The following is a 21,605-nucleotide window of genomic DNA, read 5'->3' on the forward strand; positions in this document are numbered from 1 at the left end:
AACTATTGGCGATGTCTCCATTCTCACATAGCTATATTTCTGTATTGCATGACCATCCTTGGGCTTTCCAACCTTACCATAGCACCACCCATGTGCACACACACATTTGTCTGATTAGTAACCTCTCTCATGCAGTCTGGTCTTAACCAGCTCTCTCCCCACATCTCTTTGCTTTGTCTTCTCAATTTGAAGGTCGTGTGTGTTGCTAAAAAGGCAATGGACAGGCTTCGTCCACAAAGTACCCAGAAGCATTATGTTCTGAATAGGACTCGAATCACAACAAACAGGACTATACAAACCCTCACCCCCCCTCCCCTCCCCCACTCATTCATAACATCCCCTCACCCAATCAAGCGCTCTCCTTTTCTCACCTCCTGTCCTTATGCCATAATGTAAGCCATGCTTGTCCTTTCTTCCTCCTCCCCTCCTTTCACATGGATGAGTAGAAGTAACTGACAGTAGAGATGGAGGTGGAAGTCATAAGGTGTGGAGGAAATCCTGAAAGGTCAGATCCTATCAACACGCAGCCTGGTATGCCATTTCCATGCAGCCACCATGTAGATGTGACTGCTGTTTGCACCACCTTACCTTTCTGGAACTGTCCCTACAGTGGTTTCTGCATTCCTCACCCTCATTACCCCTTGCCATCCACTTATACCGACACATACACAATGTGAATGCCTAACCACACACTCATGACTAAAATAAATGATAAAGGTATGTCATCTCCCAGCAACAGGCCATGATAGCTCTCAGAATTCAGGCCTAAAGGAAAAGGAAATTTTCTATCTAAAATTACGTTTAAATAACATACTTACCGTGACCCAACTAGTGCAGACTCCGGCAGGGGTCTGACACTCCTGTCCTGTGCAAACTACTATCCGCCTATGCGGAGAAAATGAGAGAACTACGGCCAATAACCTCCCGGAAGTAGGTAACTAAAGGAAACATTTATTTTGTGTGTGTGCAAGTTAAAAAAAGACCCCCCCTCCCAAAATCAGAACAAAAAACTGCAGAACAGTGAAAACTGTTGATGCCAGCACAGTTCTTGGGGTTGCAAACACATGTTTTGTCAGCTTCAGGGAGGTTAACCTCTCAGCAGGACGCTGTCCCTGGATCCTACTACAGTAAGCTTTTGGGTTTCAGTCCCTCTGGCATCCCTGAAAACGAAGTCTGTGGCCCATGGTGGGTCTCCATCCAATAACTGCCGAGTATGGTGGTTATGTTTGCAGAGATTCAAAAATAAAAAATCTTGTGGGCTCTGAAAAACTGGGAGTGGATGTGTGACAATCCACATAATTTTAAATTCAGTATTAAAAGTAAAGTGTTATTCACTGCATGTTTCTGGTACTCGCACAATAAATATAGCTCTGCATAGGAGGACAATGGCAGAATAGTCAGGTTGCTTATCTGCCAATGTGTCAAATAGGGTCTGGGTTTGAATCGTCTCCCCTTTTGTGTAACTATATGCATCAAGGCCTAAACATGCTGCGGGTCGGGCATCTGCTTAGCAGATTTGTGGCAGCATATATGGGTTTGTCCACAGGCGTTACACCTCCTTGAGAAATTGAATCCATGCATAAGAGGAAGACCACTGGGAATTGTTTTTGAAATTCAGACAGTCCGTAACATATGCCTCACATTTAACACATTCACTCAAAATCATCATACAGTCATAGTGTGCTTGAATTTAGCCTAACAGGGACTCCTGCTCATCTGATTTGGAAGCAAAAACTGATAAAAATTCTACACTGACACCAGTTTTGTTAAAGGTTCCTTATGAAAGTGATCGTACACATTAGAAGAAAGAAAGCAGGCATACTTCCACTCTACACAGATGGACAATATTAACACAAGATGACAGTTTCTGGTCTATGTGCTTAAACAAACCTCTTCAATTTATAGATTTTTGTCCATCTACACCAAACCTTCACAGATTTTGTTGTTGCTGATTTACATCAAACACCACACAGATAATCTTTTGATTTTGAAATCTTTAATTACAGTTTCCTCTTAAAAAATAAAGATGTATAAGATTTGTTGACAACACATCCCATGCAGTCTTTTTACATCATCATATGACATTCACTGTACATGCATAATGACACACCTGTAACTGGGATCATAATCCATTTATGAAAAATGATATGATGTGATTTATTTTACATTTGTGAAATGAGACTTTACTAAGAAAGTTCTGAACATGTGATTCACCTACAGTATGTCATTCAATGGGAAACATACCAAATGATAAAGACTTGCATAATTCAGTGTTCAACTGGAGACACAGAGAGAGAGGATTGGACAAAGATGGGATGGAGGTTTAAACTCACTCTGGACGGGACGACTTGTTCTCTCCCTTGCTTTTCCCTACAGATGACCTATTTGTTAGTGTTAGGAAAAAAAAAAATCACAAAAAATACAAAAAGTAACTGAATGAAACTCACTGTACTTGACCCACTAACCCTTTTCCTCATGTTGCGAGAACACCCACCCCCCTCCCTCTTCACTGCTCTCAGAAGCTGAATCACTATCAGTACCTACTTGCTGGTAGAGCTTTCTTCACTGCAGATACTTTGATCAATGTCTTCATCATCCTCGTTGATGTCGAAACCTTCAGTTTGAAGCATTTCAATCACTTCAGCAGCAGTAAAAGCTGCTGTCGTGATCTAGTTTGCTCAAAAAATCTCCACTTGTATCGCCTGCGATGCCATTTTCGATACATATGTGGGGTCCTGAACTCGTTGTGGAGTGTGTTGTTATGGGATCTCACGAAGAAACTTTCCATTCAACCCTTGACATGTTTGCAATGCCCGGTGTAGCTGCGATTGTCATGTTACCTCATGAGGAAAACGTGGAAAAATTTAACTGTCGAAACCACTATAGTGTTAGTTGTCCGAAACGCTACCTTACGTCAGGAACACTATAGCGTTCCATCGTCCAGAGTGAGTTAAGGCAGAAATACAATTATTTTATTTTCCCTTCTCCTCTTGTATATGTGGGCTGAGATTCCAATGTTCATCTATTTCTACAAGTGGGCTTGTGACCCTTATTATACCACATTTCCTTACTTTTAGGGTTGGGTGCATGCCGAATGATTTTCAACTTTCACAACCAGCTTAACACTGACAAGAGATTGTGGGGCTTATCAACACACATAGTTCCGTGTTCTGCATTGGTATACACATTAAAGAGATCAATGTTTAGGGACTATCATATCTGCATATATACCAATACGGGAGGCTGGAAAGGCATCCATCCTTAAGCCCCCCTGTGGTATGCAGATAGGCTGATCCTTAACCCACCAGGCACTGCTAGGATTTGAACTGTGGATCTCACAGTCTCAAAGTGAAGTCTGAAGTCTTAACAACTTGGCTGTCCTGCCTGTCCAATTGTTTCTCTAACAAGCACGCACACAATCAGTTACTGTGTGACAGACATTTCAATGTTCTTCCAATGTTCATATCAAACACCAACAACAATTACCAAACAAAATACATTTTATTTGCTAAAGTGAAAACATTCAGGAAAATAAAAACCAGTTACTTTACTGATGACGTGGACCCCTCACTTATGACAAAGAAGAGTATTTCAGGCATATCATTCAAACATTTCCCAACAGATCTACATTTCAAAAGTACATAATTAAAGAAAAAAAAAAAGAAGAAAAAAGAATGATCAATGACAATCATTAGCACTTCAAAGGATGTGACAGAATTTGATCACCTGGGTCAACCAAAAGGGGAAACTTTGCTTGAAAAAAAAAAGTGAAAAAACAAAAACAAGAACAAAAAATGTCAATGTTCAAGTGAAGAACAATCCTATACCTACATGACACTTGCATTCTCTTCCTTTCACACAAGCACGCAAAAAAGAACATAAAAAAACACCTATACCAACACTCATTCTCAATCATCTTCCTCCTCATCATCCATTTTTTGCTGCCCATCTCCATTTGGCCGAGGGGAACCATCAGCTCTGTGATCATCAGGTGTTCTGGATCTGGATCTGGACCGCGACCTGGAGCGGGAACGGGAGACAGATCTAGAGCGAGATCGGGATTTTGAGATCTTCTTGATATCATTCTTGTCTTTGTCCTGAGACTTGGATTTGCGATCCTTGCTGGGAGATTTGGACCTGGACCGGGACTTGCTATTTGAGCGGCTGCGGGATTCACTGCGTGAGCGACTGTGGCTGCGGGAACGACGGGAACGGCTGCGGGACTTGGACTTCCTTCGGCGGCTCCGTGATCTCGAGCGACTGTTGCTGCGAGAGTAGGAGTGGCTGATACAACACGCCAAAATCAAACTTACTTCAGCGAGGAAAAATACATGGTAATTCTATGCCTTTACATTCAAGATCTTCAGCAAGCAGGAAAGAATTTGCATTTTTTGGGAAGTCTGTGATTAGCAAATTTTTAAATTAGCAATATTCCATTTTATTTCCATTTCCATATGTTTCTATTCTTGAAAGCAAAACAGAACAAAAACAACACCAACAACGAAAACCCACCATTCTATCACCTGAATGAATGATGATACTGATTAAATTATGGAAATAAAAAATCATCTTGGATACTCATTCATTTCAAGGATGGTAGCTGACAAAAGCTTCAGAAACTGATGGGAGTAATACTTTCAAAACAGCCCAACATAATCTAAACATGACAATGATCTTGATGACAGTTAAATAATAAAGACATGACTGAAGGTGCTCCGATACTAAAAGTCATTTTACATTAGTGCAGCAAAATGACAGGCATAGGTTTTTGCATGGCACATTTACTCCTGGATGTTGAATCCTCTAAAATGAACCCGAAACAGGGTCAGTAGCTTGTCAAAGAATGATTCCATGTTACCTTACAGCTCTATCTGTTTTTACGGTACCAATAAAATTATCCTTCTAAATAAAGGTAAACCTTTTCTGCATGTGGCAGACAGGGGAATGGGGTGGATGGGTGGGGTATGACTATTGAAAAGACAGTTAGTTACTTTGTTTCAGGCTAAGAAAAACACAGGAGAATATATGGCCAGTTGACAAGACAGTTTAACACAGCTTAAAAAGTAAACGAAACAAATGTACCTTCGCTTCCTTGGCCTGTCTTCAACCAGCTTGATTCTACGTCCATTGATCTCTGTGTTGTCCAATTTGTCCAAAGCATTCTTCATGTCAGAGTATGTAGCAAATTCGATGATTCTGTTAAAATGTAAAAAGAACATTTTCAAGGCTCCATCTTTTTCATGAATATTTCAAATTAAAATAATAATACAATGAAATCCATATCCTCAAAAGAAAACAAATGTCTTCTCATAGAAAAAATCCAACAGTTTCCACATGTACCAAACATAACCAGTGTAAACAGTGAAACAGCTGGGTTTCTTAAAGAGTACAAATAGCAACAATATGAAAGCTTCACTTATCTAATATACAGGTATTAAAATCAGCAGCTGCACGTACACTTATTGCCAAACACAGAAAAATCCCTGAGAATCTGGCTGTTACGGAATTATTTCATTGGTAACTTAAGCTTTGCAAAGTTTCCCCCCATTCTTTGAAACATGGAAACACTCTACATCACCCAGAATGTGTTTTTACAGGTGATTTTATTGGGCTGACTGGAGCATGTCAACAATTCATTATCTTTGTGGGCAAGAAAATGGCAACGCCTTGTCAAAACCAAGTGTGAGCAAGCGTAAAGCTGTTGCTCAATGAAAATCAGAATGATTTCTTGAAGAAGACGAAGATAAACTGCAATCTGACTATTCTTTGGAAGAGGAAGGTAAGGAATATCAGCCAATTCTTTATCCAAAGAGCAGAACAAAGTTTGACTTTCCAGCAGACAGCACTGATTTGAGAACAGAACATGCGATGTGTGACAGACTGGCCTGCAAGAGGTTGTGGGGATGGGAGAGTTATCAGATTACAGCATGAAAAGCAAAGCAAGACAAGAGGTCAAGTGGGAAAAAGGAGGGACAGTGGGGTGGGCATGGTGGTGTGTCTAACTTTCAGTTCAGTGGGTTTGACATTGGGCTGCTGATTTTGATATATATTTATCTGTTAGGAATGGTGTGTGTGTGTGCAATGTTAATTTTTGAGAAAATTTCTTGTGGATCACATATTCATTTAATCATTACATTCCCCCCCTCCCCCCCCCCCCGCGTGTTGTCTATTTTCTTTTCAGAAAATAAGTATATGCTTTACCGGTGTCAGTTGATATATCAATCATTTTTTGTTCTGCATCAACCTGTTTGTCTGAAAATTCCCTAGCAAACAGGATTCAGTTGTTCGCTAAATCACTTGACAGCCTAAGGGTAAACAAATTTCATGCTATTTCTGAGAAGAGATCTTAGACCAGTAATGTCAATCAATCAACCTACCCTTCATTCCTGTGTCGTTTGTGAGCATCAGCATATGTAACTTCTCCTGCTTGGCGCATGTAGTCTTTGAGGTCCTTGAAACAAAATCAAACATAACAGTAGGTATCTGCACAACAAGGTCTTTATCAGAAGTTGTACAGATTGTTCATTTTCAAATATATAGTGGCAAAATATGCATACATGTATGAAGACACTGGCCAAACAAGAAAAAAAAAATACTTACAAAGGTTTGTCCTTGGTATTGAAACACCTAACTTCAAACAAAAACACAAAGGGCAGCATAAAACAAAGAATTAGACATACAACAAATCATTAAAAAAAAAAAAAAAAGAAAAAAAAGAAAAAGAGAACGACATGAGAAAAAAATTATAGGAAACAAATATGAAAAAATGCATTCTTTGTCACAAGAATCTAATATTGTGCAATAACCACCTGATTGAACAGACTTGTATTATCATTTAACAGATTCCCTTTTATCTTTGTTTTGTGCATGATAAACATAAAAAAAAAAAAAAAATCATTTCTATTTTGTTTGGTGAATGTATGTCATGAGTGTTGTTTTCTGATCGGTATATGAAAAAAAAAAGAAAGAAAAAAAAAGGGAAAATATGTGTTGGGATTACAGAGAGAACCACCAATAAGAGGGTTCAGATTAAAACAAACTGAATGATGATTACCTTGGCAATTTCTGTCTACTAGGCCAAGGAAACCCTATTGAGCAGCAGGCAGGTGGTGAGGGCAGGGCGTGGACCTCACAGCCAGGTTTCTCACTCTCAGCACGTGCGAAGCAAGGAGGCCCCCACACCCCTCAGGCCTGCCAGCCAGACTCATCTTTGCCAGTGACCCAGGGACCTCTCGTTATCGCTTTAGACTTTTTTGCCTCCTTCCTCTCCACACCCAGCCACAAAGACCTTTCATGTGGAAAGTCTTCCCAGCCACTTATCAAGTAGGGGTGCACTGATACTGACCGATGAAGAAACCCAGGCACTGACTACCAGTTGTTTTAGGATGGCGAACCATGGTTATTGGACTCCTTTTTGCCCTGATGAGCATGCCTCATCCAGATACTTCATCTTACTCTTCCTCATGTCATCTTGGGATGCCCCTCATTTTGGAACTTGGGAGCGGACGATCGAGTAGCGACCCTCAGAACATCTTTTGATCACTTCCCCTCAACAGTCACTCAATCCAAGAGCTAATAAGAAAACAATACTTTTTATATTTAGTGTGTTCATACCACTCCATCAGGCCAAAAAACAAAAACCAGAAAGAAGAAAAAAAAAAAAGAAAAAAAAAGAAAAAAAGAAAGAGAAAAGGTGATTGGGGTTTCATATGGGGAAACATGGACAGAAGGTTACTGGTTAATTTATCAAAACTTCATCTACTTAAACACAAATCCCCAACGAGTTTCAAAATTTACCTCCACTTTATAGACTGGACCCCAAATGCTAATTGTTCCCTTTTATACTTCTGGATAAAACATTGAAGATTTCAGTTAATATCTGTATCTAAATGACTATATATATACTTTGTGTGTAAAATATTGTTATACTTTAGGAAAATGATAACAAAACACTGCTGGCTTGATCCCCCATTACAAAATTGCAGCCAAAGTTATTCCAAGTGTATTCTGATGTAGCTTTTCCTTGCTTCTGCATGTTACTGGAGAGCAAGGAAAAACAATTTGGCAGGAAACCCCAATCACAAGAACATATTTTTTGGCCTTATAGGAAACATCATATAATCAACAAAGACACAGAGGGGAGAGACAAAGGAACAGACAGAGGCAGTGTGAGAGGACATCACATAGCTTCCTGAATCACATAAGCAATAAAACTGACATCAATCTAAGGATACATTCAAATGATTTAACTGTGCATTCCTTTTTGGAATAGAAAGAAATGTATTCAATGGAGCAGGACAGATTTAATAACATTCAATGAACCAACCTGCAAATTGTCAAAAAGAAACATTAATCATTTCCTGCAACATAACTCTGAAAGGCAACTGATCTACGTTTTGATCATTGTGACGTGCAGACTCGTTCTTCAGCAGGAGACTTGCCCAATTTGCTTACTGCCTCATTATCAGCACCATTTATCAGTCACACAAATGTACAAATGCTTGTGCACAATCTATGGAGCTGCACCTGCAAGTGCATGGACACATCAATGCATACTGACACACCTGTGCCCATACGCACTCACTGTGTCAGTCCAAGTTTTTGTGTAACACAGACTGAAACGCTGCCAAAAAATTTAAGCACTTGCCTCAGCAAGTACAGCTGAAGACAGGACTTAAAGTTATTGCAGACAGAATGGACACTATGATATTAGGTGAAAAGAAAGAAAAAAAGTGTCAAGATGAATTCATGCCCAAACAGATGCCCATACTCATTTGTTTGAACAGATGGAAACATCATATACATTAATATATTTTTGAGCAATTCCATGGTGATAAAAGCAACAGGAGAGAGAGAGAGAGAGAGAGAGAGAGAGAGAGAGAGAGAGAGAGAGAGAGAGAATCTCTACTAACAACAGATATATATAAATTGTCAACATTTACCAATAACAAGTACTGGCCTGCTTTCATGAATAAAATTAGACTTGCAATCAGGGCAAGGTGAGATGGGGTTGTGAAATTCATAAGACAATGAACTACACATCAATAATTACCTTAAATGGAATCAAAATTAACATAAAATCTAAATATAAAGGGGACGAACTCAGCAGATGGTAGTCAGGGGAAAATTTGAAGTAGCAGAAGAAAATCAATTCTAATGGTGTTATGTGAAGAAATGTGTAAAGACTAATTCCTCAGTGGTACAGGGAAAACTACTGCAGTAAACTGGAAATACAGCATGTTGGCACGTTGTGCCAAGTTCAGAACAGGACCTGTGCTTATTGCTTAACATATAAGGTTTAGCTTTATCCTGCTTCAGTTCTGGCGAATCATCTTTCTGGTTTCAGCCAAATTCTCACTGATTTACTGGTGCATTAGTATATAAAGGACAATGCTGAAAGCACAAAAAGTGGTGGTGGGTGACTTTAAACCATTTTTCATAAAACGGCATGACATGATGGAAAACAGATGTTCTTCCCCTTTATGTGTTAAAAAAAAATTGTAGTGATTGGATAGACTAGTGTGTGTCACTTATAATAGGGTTAAGTAGGGAGAAAAAGAGTGAGATGACTTCTGTCCTCGACTGCAGAATGCTGAAGTAAGCCTTCCCTGAAACTGCGTCAGCAAATTAAACGAAATCATGTCATCAGGTTACATAAACATCATATATCTAGGCCATCAGAGTAAGTACATACCTGCCAACTGACACGGGATGAGAGGTTTTCCACAATCAAACGATAATCAGTCCGAGTAGGAGGCCCATACCTGAAATGTAACAGGGGGCCCAGCGACTCGTAAATTGTCTGAGTGAATTTCAGCACACATTAGGATTTCCCCCTTATTAGACCAAGGTACTGCAAGAAAGCTATTTCAAATCGCCCAACCCCAAACCAGATGGTTTTCATGTCTTCTTTTGGTATCATTCCCCTTCTTCCATCAAGCGGATTCAACAGATTGTGTATTACTGCCCCTGATCATCCACTGACTTGGCATGAAGGACCCAAATGCAAGGATTCAGTGTCTACTTTTAATTTCCTTAATCTATTTTCTAAGTCGGTACAGGGTCTGAATTTGATCCCCATCTTTAATGAACACACATATATAAAAAAGTATTCAGCTATTATTAAAGAAATTATCAGCGACACAAACTGGCAGTGGCCGAGATTCAGTACATAAGTTTCTGTCTGAAACAGTTTTGTGAAAGATCTTAAGGTAATTCATTTGTAAAGGTCAAATGTTTGATTTGATGCTCACAGAAAAAAAAAAGAAAAGAAAAAAAAAGAAAGCCTCAAAGAGCTTAAGACTGAATATTTAAACATGATATGCAGACGACCAAGCAGATGCATTGTTGAAAAAAATCAAAGGTAATTGATTATAAATTTATAAAGAATGACAAGTATATTCACTTCTATTTTTAAAATTTTATTTCTTATATCTTTCAATGAAAACGAGAGTGTGTGTGTATTACACATTTCCATTTGTAATATTGTTAATATCTAAATATAGTTAAGCTTTAATCTAAAGATGAGGGTAAAAAAAATTCCAAGCATTAGTTTCATACTAATTAGCAAAATCTGAAAGAATAACTTTCTTTTTGACTTGTAAATTCTTTGAAATGAGGTTCAAGGCTGTTTCCAATGGGAATATAACCAGATTTGCACATAAAAGTAAACCCTGTATTTTAAAGCTACGGTGATAAAGTCGATACTTCTCTTATATAAATGGCAAACAAAATTTACAGGACCTGGGCACCCTGTAGAAAGCTCTCATTAATAGTCTGCACAAATAGGAACATTTTCATCATAAGCATTCACAACTGTATCAACAGAAAGGTTATTTGGTGGGTGTGGGGGAGACCAAGTATTATGAATAACTGTACAGAGAGAGAGAGAAAAAGAGGAAAAAGAGAAGGAATACCCAGTGTTGCAAATTAGCATATATCCAAATACCCAGAGTTGTAAATATATACATCTCCAGAACATTTCCTAAACTGAACATCCAAAATTTTCCTGACAAATGATTCTTGCCACCTGTTCATAATTCAGCACTTAGCATGAACATCCTCAGTTTGATTGCGTCAGATAACAGCAAAACTGCATACCAACATCTGCAATATTTTACTTCACAGAAAACAGGGGCAAGACTTGGACACATGGTAAAGTGCAAATATGTCCTCTGCAATAATGAGAAATTGCATAAGGCAAATGAGGTTGAGTGCATGATATATGAGTTTGGAATTTGTATATACATATGAGAAGCCCGAGTTCTGTATCTTGTCACTCATTCGACAAGTCCATGTCACCTGAACTTAAAAAGTGCAAGGATAAAAGTCTAATCTACCAAGTTCACTGATGGGGCAAGACAGAACTCAAATGTTTTATCGAGGGTAAAAGAATAAGCTACAAGCCTCGTTTAACCATGCCTTTTATCAACAAATTATATTTTCCAGAAAATCATTAAAAACATATAAGTGCAAAGAAGAACAAGAAAAAAATGGAGGAAGCGGAAAAAAAACAACAAACAGAAAAAGAAAGGAAGAAAGAAAGAAAGAAAAACACCATCAACTTGAAGAAACCATAATCCAAAGTAAAAAGTTTGAGAAACAAATCAAGTGAAAACCATATGATATATTGTATATCTCAAACAGAAAAGGGGAACTAAAAAAAAAAAAGTAATTAAAAGGCAAAACAGAAGAGAGAGAAAGACACAGGGAGAGAGAGAGAGAGAGATATATAGAATGTGATTGAAAATACATTGTATATGCACAGGTCTATAGCAATATCATGAATATGGCTGAAAGTTAATCCTGATCTGTTGCAAAAGATGTACATGTATTCTTTGAGACGTTCAATCAACGTTTTCAGTCACAGAAATTATGACCCAAAAAGATGGTCCATAACCACAACTCACCTATTCTAAAAATACAAAACAAACAAACAACAAAAAACAACAACAAAACAAACAAAAACACAACTTAAATCTGTGTACGCTATGTGACCTACTTGTCAACCCAGCCAGATCTTCTGGACGACCCTCCTCCACCATAATAGCTGCCGCCTCCTCCTCGAGATGTTCCACGAGCATGTTCAATAATCACTCTGTAACAATTCAACAACAAACTATACTTCTGGCCACATGAAGGAATGATGAAAAATGGACAGCAAGAAAAACAACTGTCAAGAAATGTTACGATCTTTAAGCTGAATAACAACAGTCAAGTTAAATGGAAGGGACCACTTCTCGAATTTTATTGACAAGTACACATATTCTACAATGTTCACCATGTCAATAGCATTTTGCCTCAACAGACTCAATGATCAACCTGTTTCAGCTTATTGCCAGGAGATAAAATTACTTCTTAGCAAAGTAATGTTTTTCTGCAATATGCAGTGATTCCAATGAACTGAAATTTCTAGCTGGCTGGCTGTCAATGATGTCACAGAGCGAATGCTGACCACAACTTAATCCAATCAGAATTGCATTTAATCTAATGGTAACACCAATAAAAAAAAAAAAAAAAAACAAAAAAAAACAACACAAGCAATGAGCAGCCAAGTGAAAATATTGTAAAAAAACAAACAAAAAAACAACAACAAAAACACCAGCAACAACAAACAACAACAACAAAAATAAGCTGCCGTGGCGAAGTAGTTAACAACAAAAAACAACAAACAAAATAAAAATTTCATGACATCATATACTATATTGTCTTCAGACCATTGGTCTTAACCTCTTCATTGCCAGGAAATAATTTTAACTTGTGCTTCCAATTTGCCAAGTGGTTTGGGGCTGCTGAGCGCTATTAAAAATTCTAGCAGGCAAACCATGGCAATAAAGTATATATTATGATAATCAATACTTTTATGAAAGGCAATCCATTTCTGACAGATAGTTTATCTAACACACATGGTTAGAAATGATGACCCAAAAACATGAGAAAAACATGCTGCACATACTCTCTGATTATAAGTAACACTAACAGATTGTTAGTAAAAGCACCTAAAAAATCTGTGAAAACTAAAAAAAATCTATACTGTACTTTTATGCACATAGTACTGAATTATAAAGTTCTGGTATTCTACACATATCCGCCCATCATTCAATCACAGTTTCCTTGCAACTGCTGTAAAAATGTAGTCAGTGAACTGTTCCTTTTAGTTTTTTTTCAACAGAAACAGAAATTACAGACATATTCTTCACATGCCATGCCTGCCTGAGCAACACCCACTCACCTCATGCTCACTTTAATACCAAACAGAATAATAGTGACCCCCACTTGGCACACAGTGCATGGAGAGGGGCGGAGTACTGCTAAGATTTTCACCTGCAGGTGAAAGATGATCCCCTTCTTGGATCAATGCAAGTGTGATATAAAAAAAAAATGCTGCTGTCCTTGTGATTCATGCAACACTGGAAATTGTTCCATCCCCGTCATCAATCTCTTCCTAACACCCTGACCCAACTAAGGAGGTATTTGTCTTTTTAGTAATTTTATTCTGAGTTACCACACAGCTGTTCTTGGCCTCCTCTCTTTTTATTGCAATATCTAACTCAACTAACCCCACATTCCACCCTCTCTGCAAATCACTTTTACTAATCTCATAGCCTTCAATGACTTGTAAAGCTTTTGCAACCTCTTTGGTGACAAAATCACATACGATCTTTTCAACACTGCTATTTCAAGCCATAAGAGCCAGGTTGTGCTTCGTCATCCACTATTTTAAGTTTTCTGAAAGTGGTACTGACAATAATATCCTGTAATCATCATAAAGAAAGCAATTGGCTGTTGCTCCTCGTGGATTTCATGAAAGAAGAGTTATCAAGCTTTGTGACTGCAAACTACTGGAACAAATCAACTTCATTTGTCCCACGTTTACTCATAGTCATATGTACATGAGTGGGCTTTTGTATGACTGTTTTTTTTACCCCACCATGTGGGCAGCCATACTCCCTTTTTGGGGATGTGCATGCTGGATATGTTCTTGATTTCATTACCCACTGAACGCCGACATGGATTACAGAGGATCTTTAGCGTGCATATTTGATCTTCTGCTTGCGTATACACACGATGGGGGTTCAGGCACCAGCAGGTCTTAACATGTGTTTACCTGGGAGATCGGAAAAATCTCCACCCTTTACCCACCTGATGTCGTTACTGTGATTTGAACCCAGAACCCTCAGACTTGGCTATTGCGCCCGTCAAATCAACTTCAAAATAGAACTATCCAAAAGACGCAGACTATACATCCTGGGGGAAATACAAATAGTAGAGCATTAATACCGTTGAATATATACGCTGTGGAACACTGAGGTTGAATTCATGTCTCTTGACAAAATTTGAAACATACCTTTCACCACACAGGTCTTTGCCATTGAGCTCATACACAGCATCATCTGCATCTCTGTAGTCTTCAAATTCCTGGAGGGGAGGAAAAAAAAAAGTGTAAATTTTCTAAGAACACCCCAACAATAACATAACAAAGATAAGATTTTCTTTCAACTAAATTTAAGTCTTCATTCACTTTTTACTAGTTTCAGATTTTTTCATTCAACTTTCATCATGTTCATAAATGTTAGTGTTAACTGTGGGATGCGACTGTGTGGTGTCATTGATCAGCCTCTGAATTCAGGTATTTGAAACTGGGTTACTAAAACTGATCTGCACATAACTGCACTGTGGTTGGTGGGGAAAATCCCCAATAAATAAGTTACAACTGACAATGAAAAGAATCAACTGCTAAGTCTGTTTCATTAATTCCCATCAATCAGAAAGCAAGGTGCATGATTAACATGAATAATTTATTTAATTTATTTTTTTTAATTATTATTATTATTTATTTTTTTAGCAATTATCTACCTCTTCCAATGGAATTAAAAAACTACACTTACAACAAATCCATATCCATTTTTCAGCATGATGTCATTGATCCTTCCATAGCCACGGAAAAATCTCTTTATTTATTATTATTATTTTTTTTTTTTTTTTTTTTTAGCAATTATCTACCTCTTCCAATGGAATTAAAAAACTACACTTACAACAAATCCATATCCATTTTTCAGCATGATGTCATTGATCCTTCCATAGCCACGGAAAAATCTCTTTATTTATTATTATTATTATTATTATTTTTTTTTTTTAGCAATTATCTACCTCTTCCAATGGAATTAAAAAACTACACTTACAACAAATCCATATCCATTTTTCAGCATGATGTCATTGATCCTTCCATAGCCACGGAAAAATCTCTCAACATCCTTTTCTCTTGCTTGGTAGGGCAAACGGCCAATGTACACTCTGGTCCCCATTCTGAAACAAAAGAGCAAACAAGATTAAACTTTTCCTGTAACCACTCCTCTCATTCACCTGATGTTCACCTTCTATCAATCAACCAGCCTATTGCCTTTTAAGTTCTAGTTCTACAGGAACAGAATAAAGCTCCCATGTCTTTCATATGTTGCAAGGCCAGGGGCTGGGGGCAGCAAATTCATATTCACTGTCTAATTATCAAAAGGGCTCAGCATATGAGATGGGACCCATTCCTCTTTCCCCTGCTTCAACCTTCCTCAACTTAAGGTGCCTTTCCCAAGAACACGCCATGCTGAAATGGGGCCTCAAACTCTGGTCACTGAATAAGAATAGATGCTTCGTAACCGGTCATTTCACCCCATTGTCAGTTCACCCCTCGTCAGTTTGTCAGTTCGCCCCCTTTGCCAGGGGCTGCCTGGTTAAGACAGATAGTTCTATATTGCTAACAGACTGTGATATCGCATGCACGACTGATACCAATGAAGAAGTGTGTGTGTGTGTGTGTGTGTGTGTGTGTGTGTGTGTGTGTGTGTGTGTGTGTGTGTGTGTGTGTGTGTGTTCCTCCAATAAAGTCAAAAAGTTAAACAGACCAACATACTTTTTATGTTTTTATTTGCATACACACACCCATTGATCCAGGATAAAAAATACATAGGCCTATCTATAATTATAGGCTAATAATAACTTTTGGCCTATAAATGCATAGACCCATACATAGGCCAATATTCCTATGATCAGAACCCCAAGATTCCATGTTGTGGGTTTTTGCTCTTTTCCTTCTTACTCGTTTTACAGTTTTTAATTAATCTTTTCCTAAAACTGTTTCTGTTTCAATAACCCTAGGCTATGAAGGCTTCTTTGTTTTAGCAGGCTTGTCTCTCCTTGAAGGGATAAATTTAGCAGGAGGTGCAACTAAGAGTAAGATGCGAATTTACTTATACAGTTCAATTTTAGAGCCATCCTGTTTTGGCTATAATTATCACTACCACTATCCTTCCGCAAATTCAAAGAAAACAATACACAATCAAACATTTATATTTTATGAACTGGTTGGGGATGAAACGACCACGAATGGGGCAAAACGATCTGTGGTATGGGGGCGAACTGGTTGGGGGTGAACTGACGATGGGGCGAAACGACTGGTAACCAGATGTTTAATGCTGAACCAATCTGACCATGATGCTGCCTTTGTTTAATTAAATTTTTGTTTCTAAGACCTTTAATATTAATTTGTATTAATATGGAATGAGCGCATGACATCACGTGCAATGGATTGTGGGATCGTTCACCATTCTGGTAAGATGCAACGTGTAAACAAACTTGCACATCCTCGATCGTAAGCATTGTTGATGCTTTCAGAGCTATAAGTTCGCTGATGTTTTGTTGATTGCAACAACGCTTTGTATGATCGAAGAATTGAAAAATGATGTGGGAATGAAATTCTTCCAAATCTCTAAAGTGGAAAGAAATGAAAGCAGGTAGAAATCACAAGAAGATAATGAGTTCAGATTGCAGCGATCACACACAAAACCATGATCATCACATTTGAGGTATGCGTGATAGTTCAAGACACTGTCAGGGATGTTTTTAACGGGATTTACATTTTCCTGTTTGTGTATGTTTTGTGTGAGAGTCGTAGTGGCCGATGAGTATACTGTGTGCAGAGTGTCCGCATAGTACTAGTGTATGTCACAAATGTAATTTTCTGTTTGATTCTCAAGGAGACACAACTGAATTCAAACCAATAACATCCTGCCATCAATTTTGATTAGTTTAAGACGTTGTAAATGACATACCACATATGCTAGTCGGATTCTTGAACAGCAGCAAAACCCAACTTGCTTGACAGGATTTTTGTGCAATAATTATATTTGTGTACCTATCAGTGTGTGTGTGTGTGTGTGTGTGTGTGTGCGCGCGCGCGCGCGTCTGTGAATTCTGAACTAGAATAAATGATTTCCAGATCAAATCTCTCTCTCTCTTTGGAAATAAATGGTTTTTCTTTATTTTTTTTTTATATGTTTGATTTCTTTATTGAAATGAATGAATGGTAATTTGTTAAATCAGTTCAGGAAACAGGCAGTTTAACAAACTCTAAATATGATCAAATCAGATGAGAATTCCTTGGACTTGCCTCTTTGTATCTTAAAGCAGACAACATGCAATAAACCACTTGAACTAAATAAAAAGAATACCCCCCCCCCCCCTTTTTTTCCCCACACATCACATACCAATGCAAACCATTTGAATTTACATTTTTTAGACATGTCGCCATGGTGTGAGACACATACAATTTATAATTTAAAAAATACTCATTCCATTTCAACCATGCTGATGAAAAATATGCAACACACACATGCACACACAAGTGGACATGCAATATGCAAGTGAAGAAGTGGAACAAGAGCCAGAGGCCCATGATGCTGAACCAGAAATGGAAAAAGATAGTGTATCAGCAGCTTATGCTCTTGAGGATGCAAGAACTGACTGCTAGAACATTCACTGATAGGATGAGGGAAGAAATAAACAGACATATATATGAAAACAGAAACTTGAAAGAACAGTTACAGATGAAAGACATTAGCTCAGTGCTGTATGGTCAAATTTGTAACGAACTGAAGACAAACATCATTTGTTTAATCTTGAAGCACATGTTGCAGTGTACAAGACAAGAACTATGCCTTTAGACTTGTTTTCATAAGGAGTGAAGCAATAACACAATTTATGTTTGATCCAGTAAAACTAAAAGGCAACAAGACTGCTAATAGTAACAGACATTAACATGGTGAGAGAGTCTAAAATAGATTACTATTCATTATGTTATCAGTTGCAATGAATGAATAATTGTGGATGGTTCAGTACATTGTCAAAATGGTCATTTTTAAAATACCTTTGTGAAAATATGTTAACGGTGTCATAAAATAAATGCAAATATACACTGTATATATATATATATATATATATATATATATATATATATATATATATATATATATATGTGTGTGTGTGTGTGTGTGTGTGTGTGTGTGTGTGTAGGAGGTAAAATCAGTCAGATTACTAGATCAAGCAGACAAAAGTAAACAGATCAAATGCATAAGGGCAAAATAATAGATACAATCTTAAATGAATCACACTGCAGATGAACATACATGTGACAGTATGAGGCCAGCAGGATTACATACATAATTCTGTCAAGTTATGGGGAATCATCCAGTAAGATGGTACTCATGTAACTGGCCTTGTCCCCAAACTTTACAGCAGCTTAAGTTTTAAATCTTCGTAGTAAATCCCCACTAGGGGTTCAGATCTCAACCAACCCAGCTATGTAGTGACAGTGGGCATCATTATTGTCTGATTTATCCATTACTGTACATGGCAAAAGCAGTTCCTCATTTAGCTTTAGAAGTGCATAACTTGCATGCGTGCATGCACGCACACATACACATGCACAGACACACAGAAAACACACAAATACATAGTATTAATCAGTTTCTATTCTCATCATTATCATTGATTTAATCACAGACAGAATGATTCTGATGTCCATGCTATTATCAGTCATGTTTGTGATGACATGGAACAGTGACAGCCGACAACTGCAATACACACACACACTCACTCACTCATACAGACTAACTGGCACAGTAAATAGATGTAAGCTCCCATATGTGTACACGTGACAATACATAAAAACTAAGAGCAAAATTATCTTTCAATGCAGTATTATCCTCCCTAGCTGTCATGGCCATTTGTTGACTTACTCTTGAATTAGAAAGAAAAATAAAAACAAAACAAGTGAATAACAACCAAAACAAAACAAAATTATTATTATTATTTTTATACATAGTTCAAAATAAGTCAGCCAAGTACAATCACCACCAGTTATCATGTAAATTGTAAGTCTTAATTTGATCAGTGTACTGCATGTGTGCTTCTAGACTTTCAGTGAAGCATTTCAACTGCTCAAATGTGTAAGCGCTCACGCCGAACACACAATTGCGATGGAATCCAACTAATTCTCATTCCTTTGAATCGCATGTATCAAAACCAAATAACGCGCACGATCTACTAGCCTTTGTGCCCAACTAATTCACGGACTTATATTGTCCTTCGCCCTGAGTTCTTCCATATTCAAATACTAAATTTGACTGACACGAGAAACGAAAGGAAAGGACCGGAAACGCCGACCTCATATCATCATAGCGGACATCGCTCCGCTTTCTTAGGAACGCTACATCATTGCTCGTTCCCTATAGTAATTTCTTGTGAGAGCATGGTGAATAGAAGCTTCTAGCTTCTTTTTATTTTCAATAAAATATTCAAGTTCATTGAAAAACAAACAAAAAACAAAACAACAAAAAACCAATTAAACATACAGTCATGATACACCCAAATTCATGCCCTGCTCTCACAGTGACCTGAAGAATCAATATCCCTCCACTTCTGTGCTTTAGTTTGAGCAAGTCCTGTCAAGGTCTCCACTGTCGGCAAATTTATAGACTACTGTCACTGGACTTGGTGGCGGTCTCCAGAATGGTGGAGAGGAGGATTGCTCACTCACTCTGGCTCCAAACAAAGCCATTATTGTCATCAGTAAGGGGCTTAATAGGTGGTGTCTGAAATACTTTAATCAGATTAGGCATTACTGAACACCACCAAAGTGACTGACAGCAGTGAGGCATCTCTGGTGTTCTACCTTCTCCCAACCGAACACTGTGGACTGCAAACGCTGGTACTGCGACAAACCCAAGTGTGGCTGTGTATGGGAACTTCGAATGAGTGAGAATAATGCCACTGAAAGTGAAACAGCAAAGATGGTGCAGCAAAAAAACCAAACAAGTGTTTGTTATGGTTTGTGTGCTGGGTACCTTTTTATTGCGGATACCGGGCAAACCAACACTGAACAGGCACCTCGCGAGTATGCATGCACGTGTGGACACATACATGACGAATACATGAGCATTCAGTATTTCACTTTCACTGCGTTGACGGCCACAATCATCAATTTGATTTTTACGCCGTTATTGTTGTTGGGTTGCGATGAAAGAAAAACAAGCTACAGAAAGTGACAGACCTATTAGTGAGGATGAAAACTTAGTCCTACTCTAAGTGGGTTCTCCGGCAGGCTACTATCACTTCACTTTTCGCCCTTCCGAGCTAGCTGGTCCCTTGCTGATCTAAGACAGCAGGGCCCCAAAAATAAATTAAAACCCCCCAAAAATATTAGGGTAAGAGAGGGGGTGGGGAAGAGGAGGGGTAGGGGACATATTATCTAATTAACTACTGATGGGGGGGCACCCTAGACTTAAAGGTATTCAGTACACATTCACAATGGGATAATTAAAAATATCTGACATTTTTTGCAAAGCAAAGCCTCATTTTTCACGGAGATTTTCACCGATCAGTCTTGCACTAGTTACCGTTTGCAATTGCTGGACTTGGACCGGTCAAAAAGGATACATGCATGAATTTGACTGCGTTCCTTTGTGTTGACTTAAGTGGACTGGCCCAATACCAGGTCGCTTGTTGGACCTTTAGATACATGTCTACTTCCACAAAATCGTGTCTTCACACAGACGGACTGATTTTGATGGCAGATGCACCCAACGGACTGAGTGTTCAGCCGCAAGACCATGACAATTATCTACAATGTCAGAATGTGTCATCCAATTTCACTTTAGTTTAATCAAGTTAATTTTGTTTACCCCATCAAATCCTTTCATTAAATGTAGTGTGATGTACAATATAGTTCAAACATAAACAATACAAATAACGAACGCGCTCATAGGACATAACGATATTTCTTACCTGCAAAATTCTCCCCAGCTTGTACCTGAAACTCCGTAACGCTGCACTCACGCTACAAGATGGCGCTCTTTGGGTTTTGGCAAACGGGGTTTACAAACCTTCTTAAAGGGCACCTATGATTATCAAAAAATCATATACAGTAATATTCGAAATAGGATTATATGAAATTGTGACTTGTACCGACTCATGAAAATTAACTCTTAAAAATAAGCGTTTCTATGATTCGGGACATACCGGATCCAATCGTAATCCCATCCACGAAATGGGCCGACAGTTACCGAAAGCTTTCTGAAGCTAAAAATAAAAATAAATCTCTAAACCATATTTGTGGTGAAAAGTCAACTGAATCTAAAGTATACTATACTATGACATCTTACCATACTTTCAGATATGGTGTATAAAATTCTAGTGATTTCGTAATGTTGTGACCTTATAAAAGCGTTAACAAAGTATTTTCCATGATATCTTTTTGGATTTGGGACTCCCACGAA

At 38.1% G+C, this 21,605-nt stretch overlaps 1 protein-coding gene across 3 annotated transcripts; it reads right to left on the bottom strand.

Annotated features, from left to right (window-relative positions):
- Positions 1-1,979: 1,979 nt before the first annotated feature.
- Positions 1,980-21,339, bottom strand: LOC143280858 (serine/arginine-rich splicing factor 6-like). Of its 3 annotated transcripts, none has more exons than XM_076585579.1 (8): positions 21,115-21,339; positions 15,183-15,306; positions 14,348-14,418; positions 12,002-12,097; positions 9,695-9,764; positions 6,378-6,451; positions 5,083-5,196; positions 1,980-4,266 (listed from the first exon to the last, which is right to left on the bottom strand). In XM_076585579.1, the coding sequence occupies exons 2-8, from the start codon at positions 15,303-15,305 to the stop codon at positions 3,909-3,911; spliced, it is 906 nt and encodes a 301-aa protein (XP_076441694.1). In that variant the 5' UTR covers position 15,306; positions 21,115-21,339; the 3' UTR covers positions 1,980-3,908. The 3 variants fall into 3 exon arrangements, with proteins under 3 accessions (XP_076441694.1, XP_076441693.1, XP_076441696.1); XM_076585578.1 differs by having other exon boundaries at positions 1,980-4,284; XM_076585581.1 differs by lacking the exons at positions 15,183-15,306; positions 21,115-21,339 and adding an exon at positions 14,889-14,947 and having other exon boundaries at positions 1,980-4,284.
- Positions 21,340-21,605: the final 266 nt, after the last annotated feature.

This window comes from Babylonia areolata, chromosome 4, assembly GCF_041734735.1.
Source record: "Babylonia areolata isolate BAREFJ2019XMU chromosome 4, ASM4173473v1, whole genome shotgun sequence".
NCBI classification, from domain to species: domain Eukaryota; kingdom Metazoa; phylum Mollusca; class Gastropoda; order Neogastropoda; family Buccinidae; genus Babylonia; species Babylonia areolata.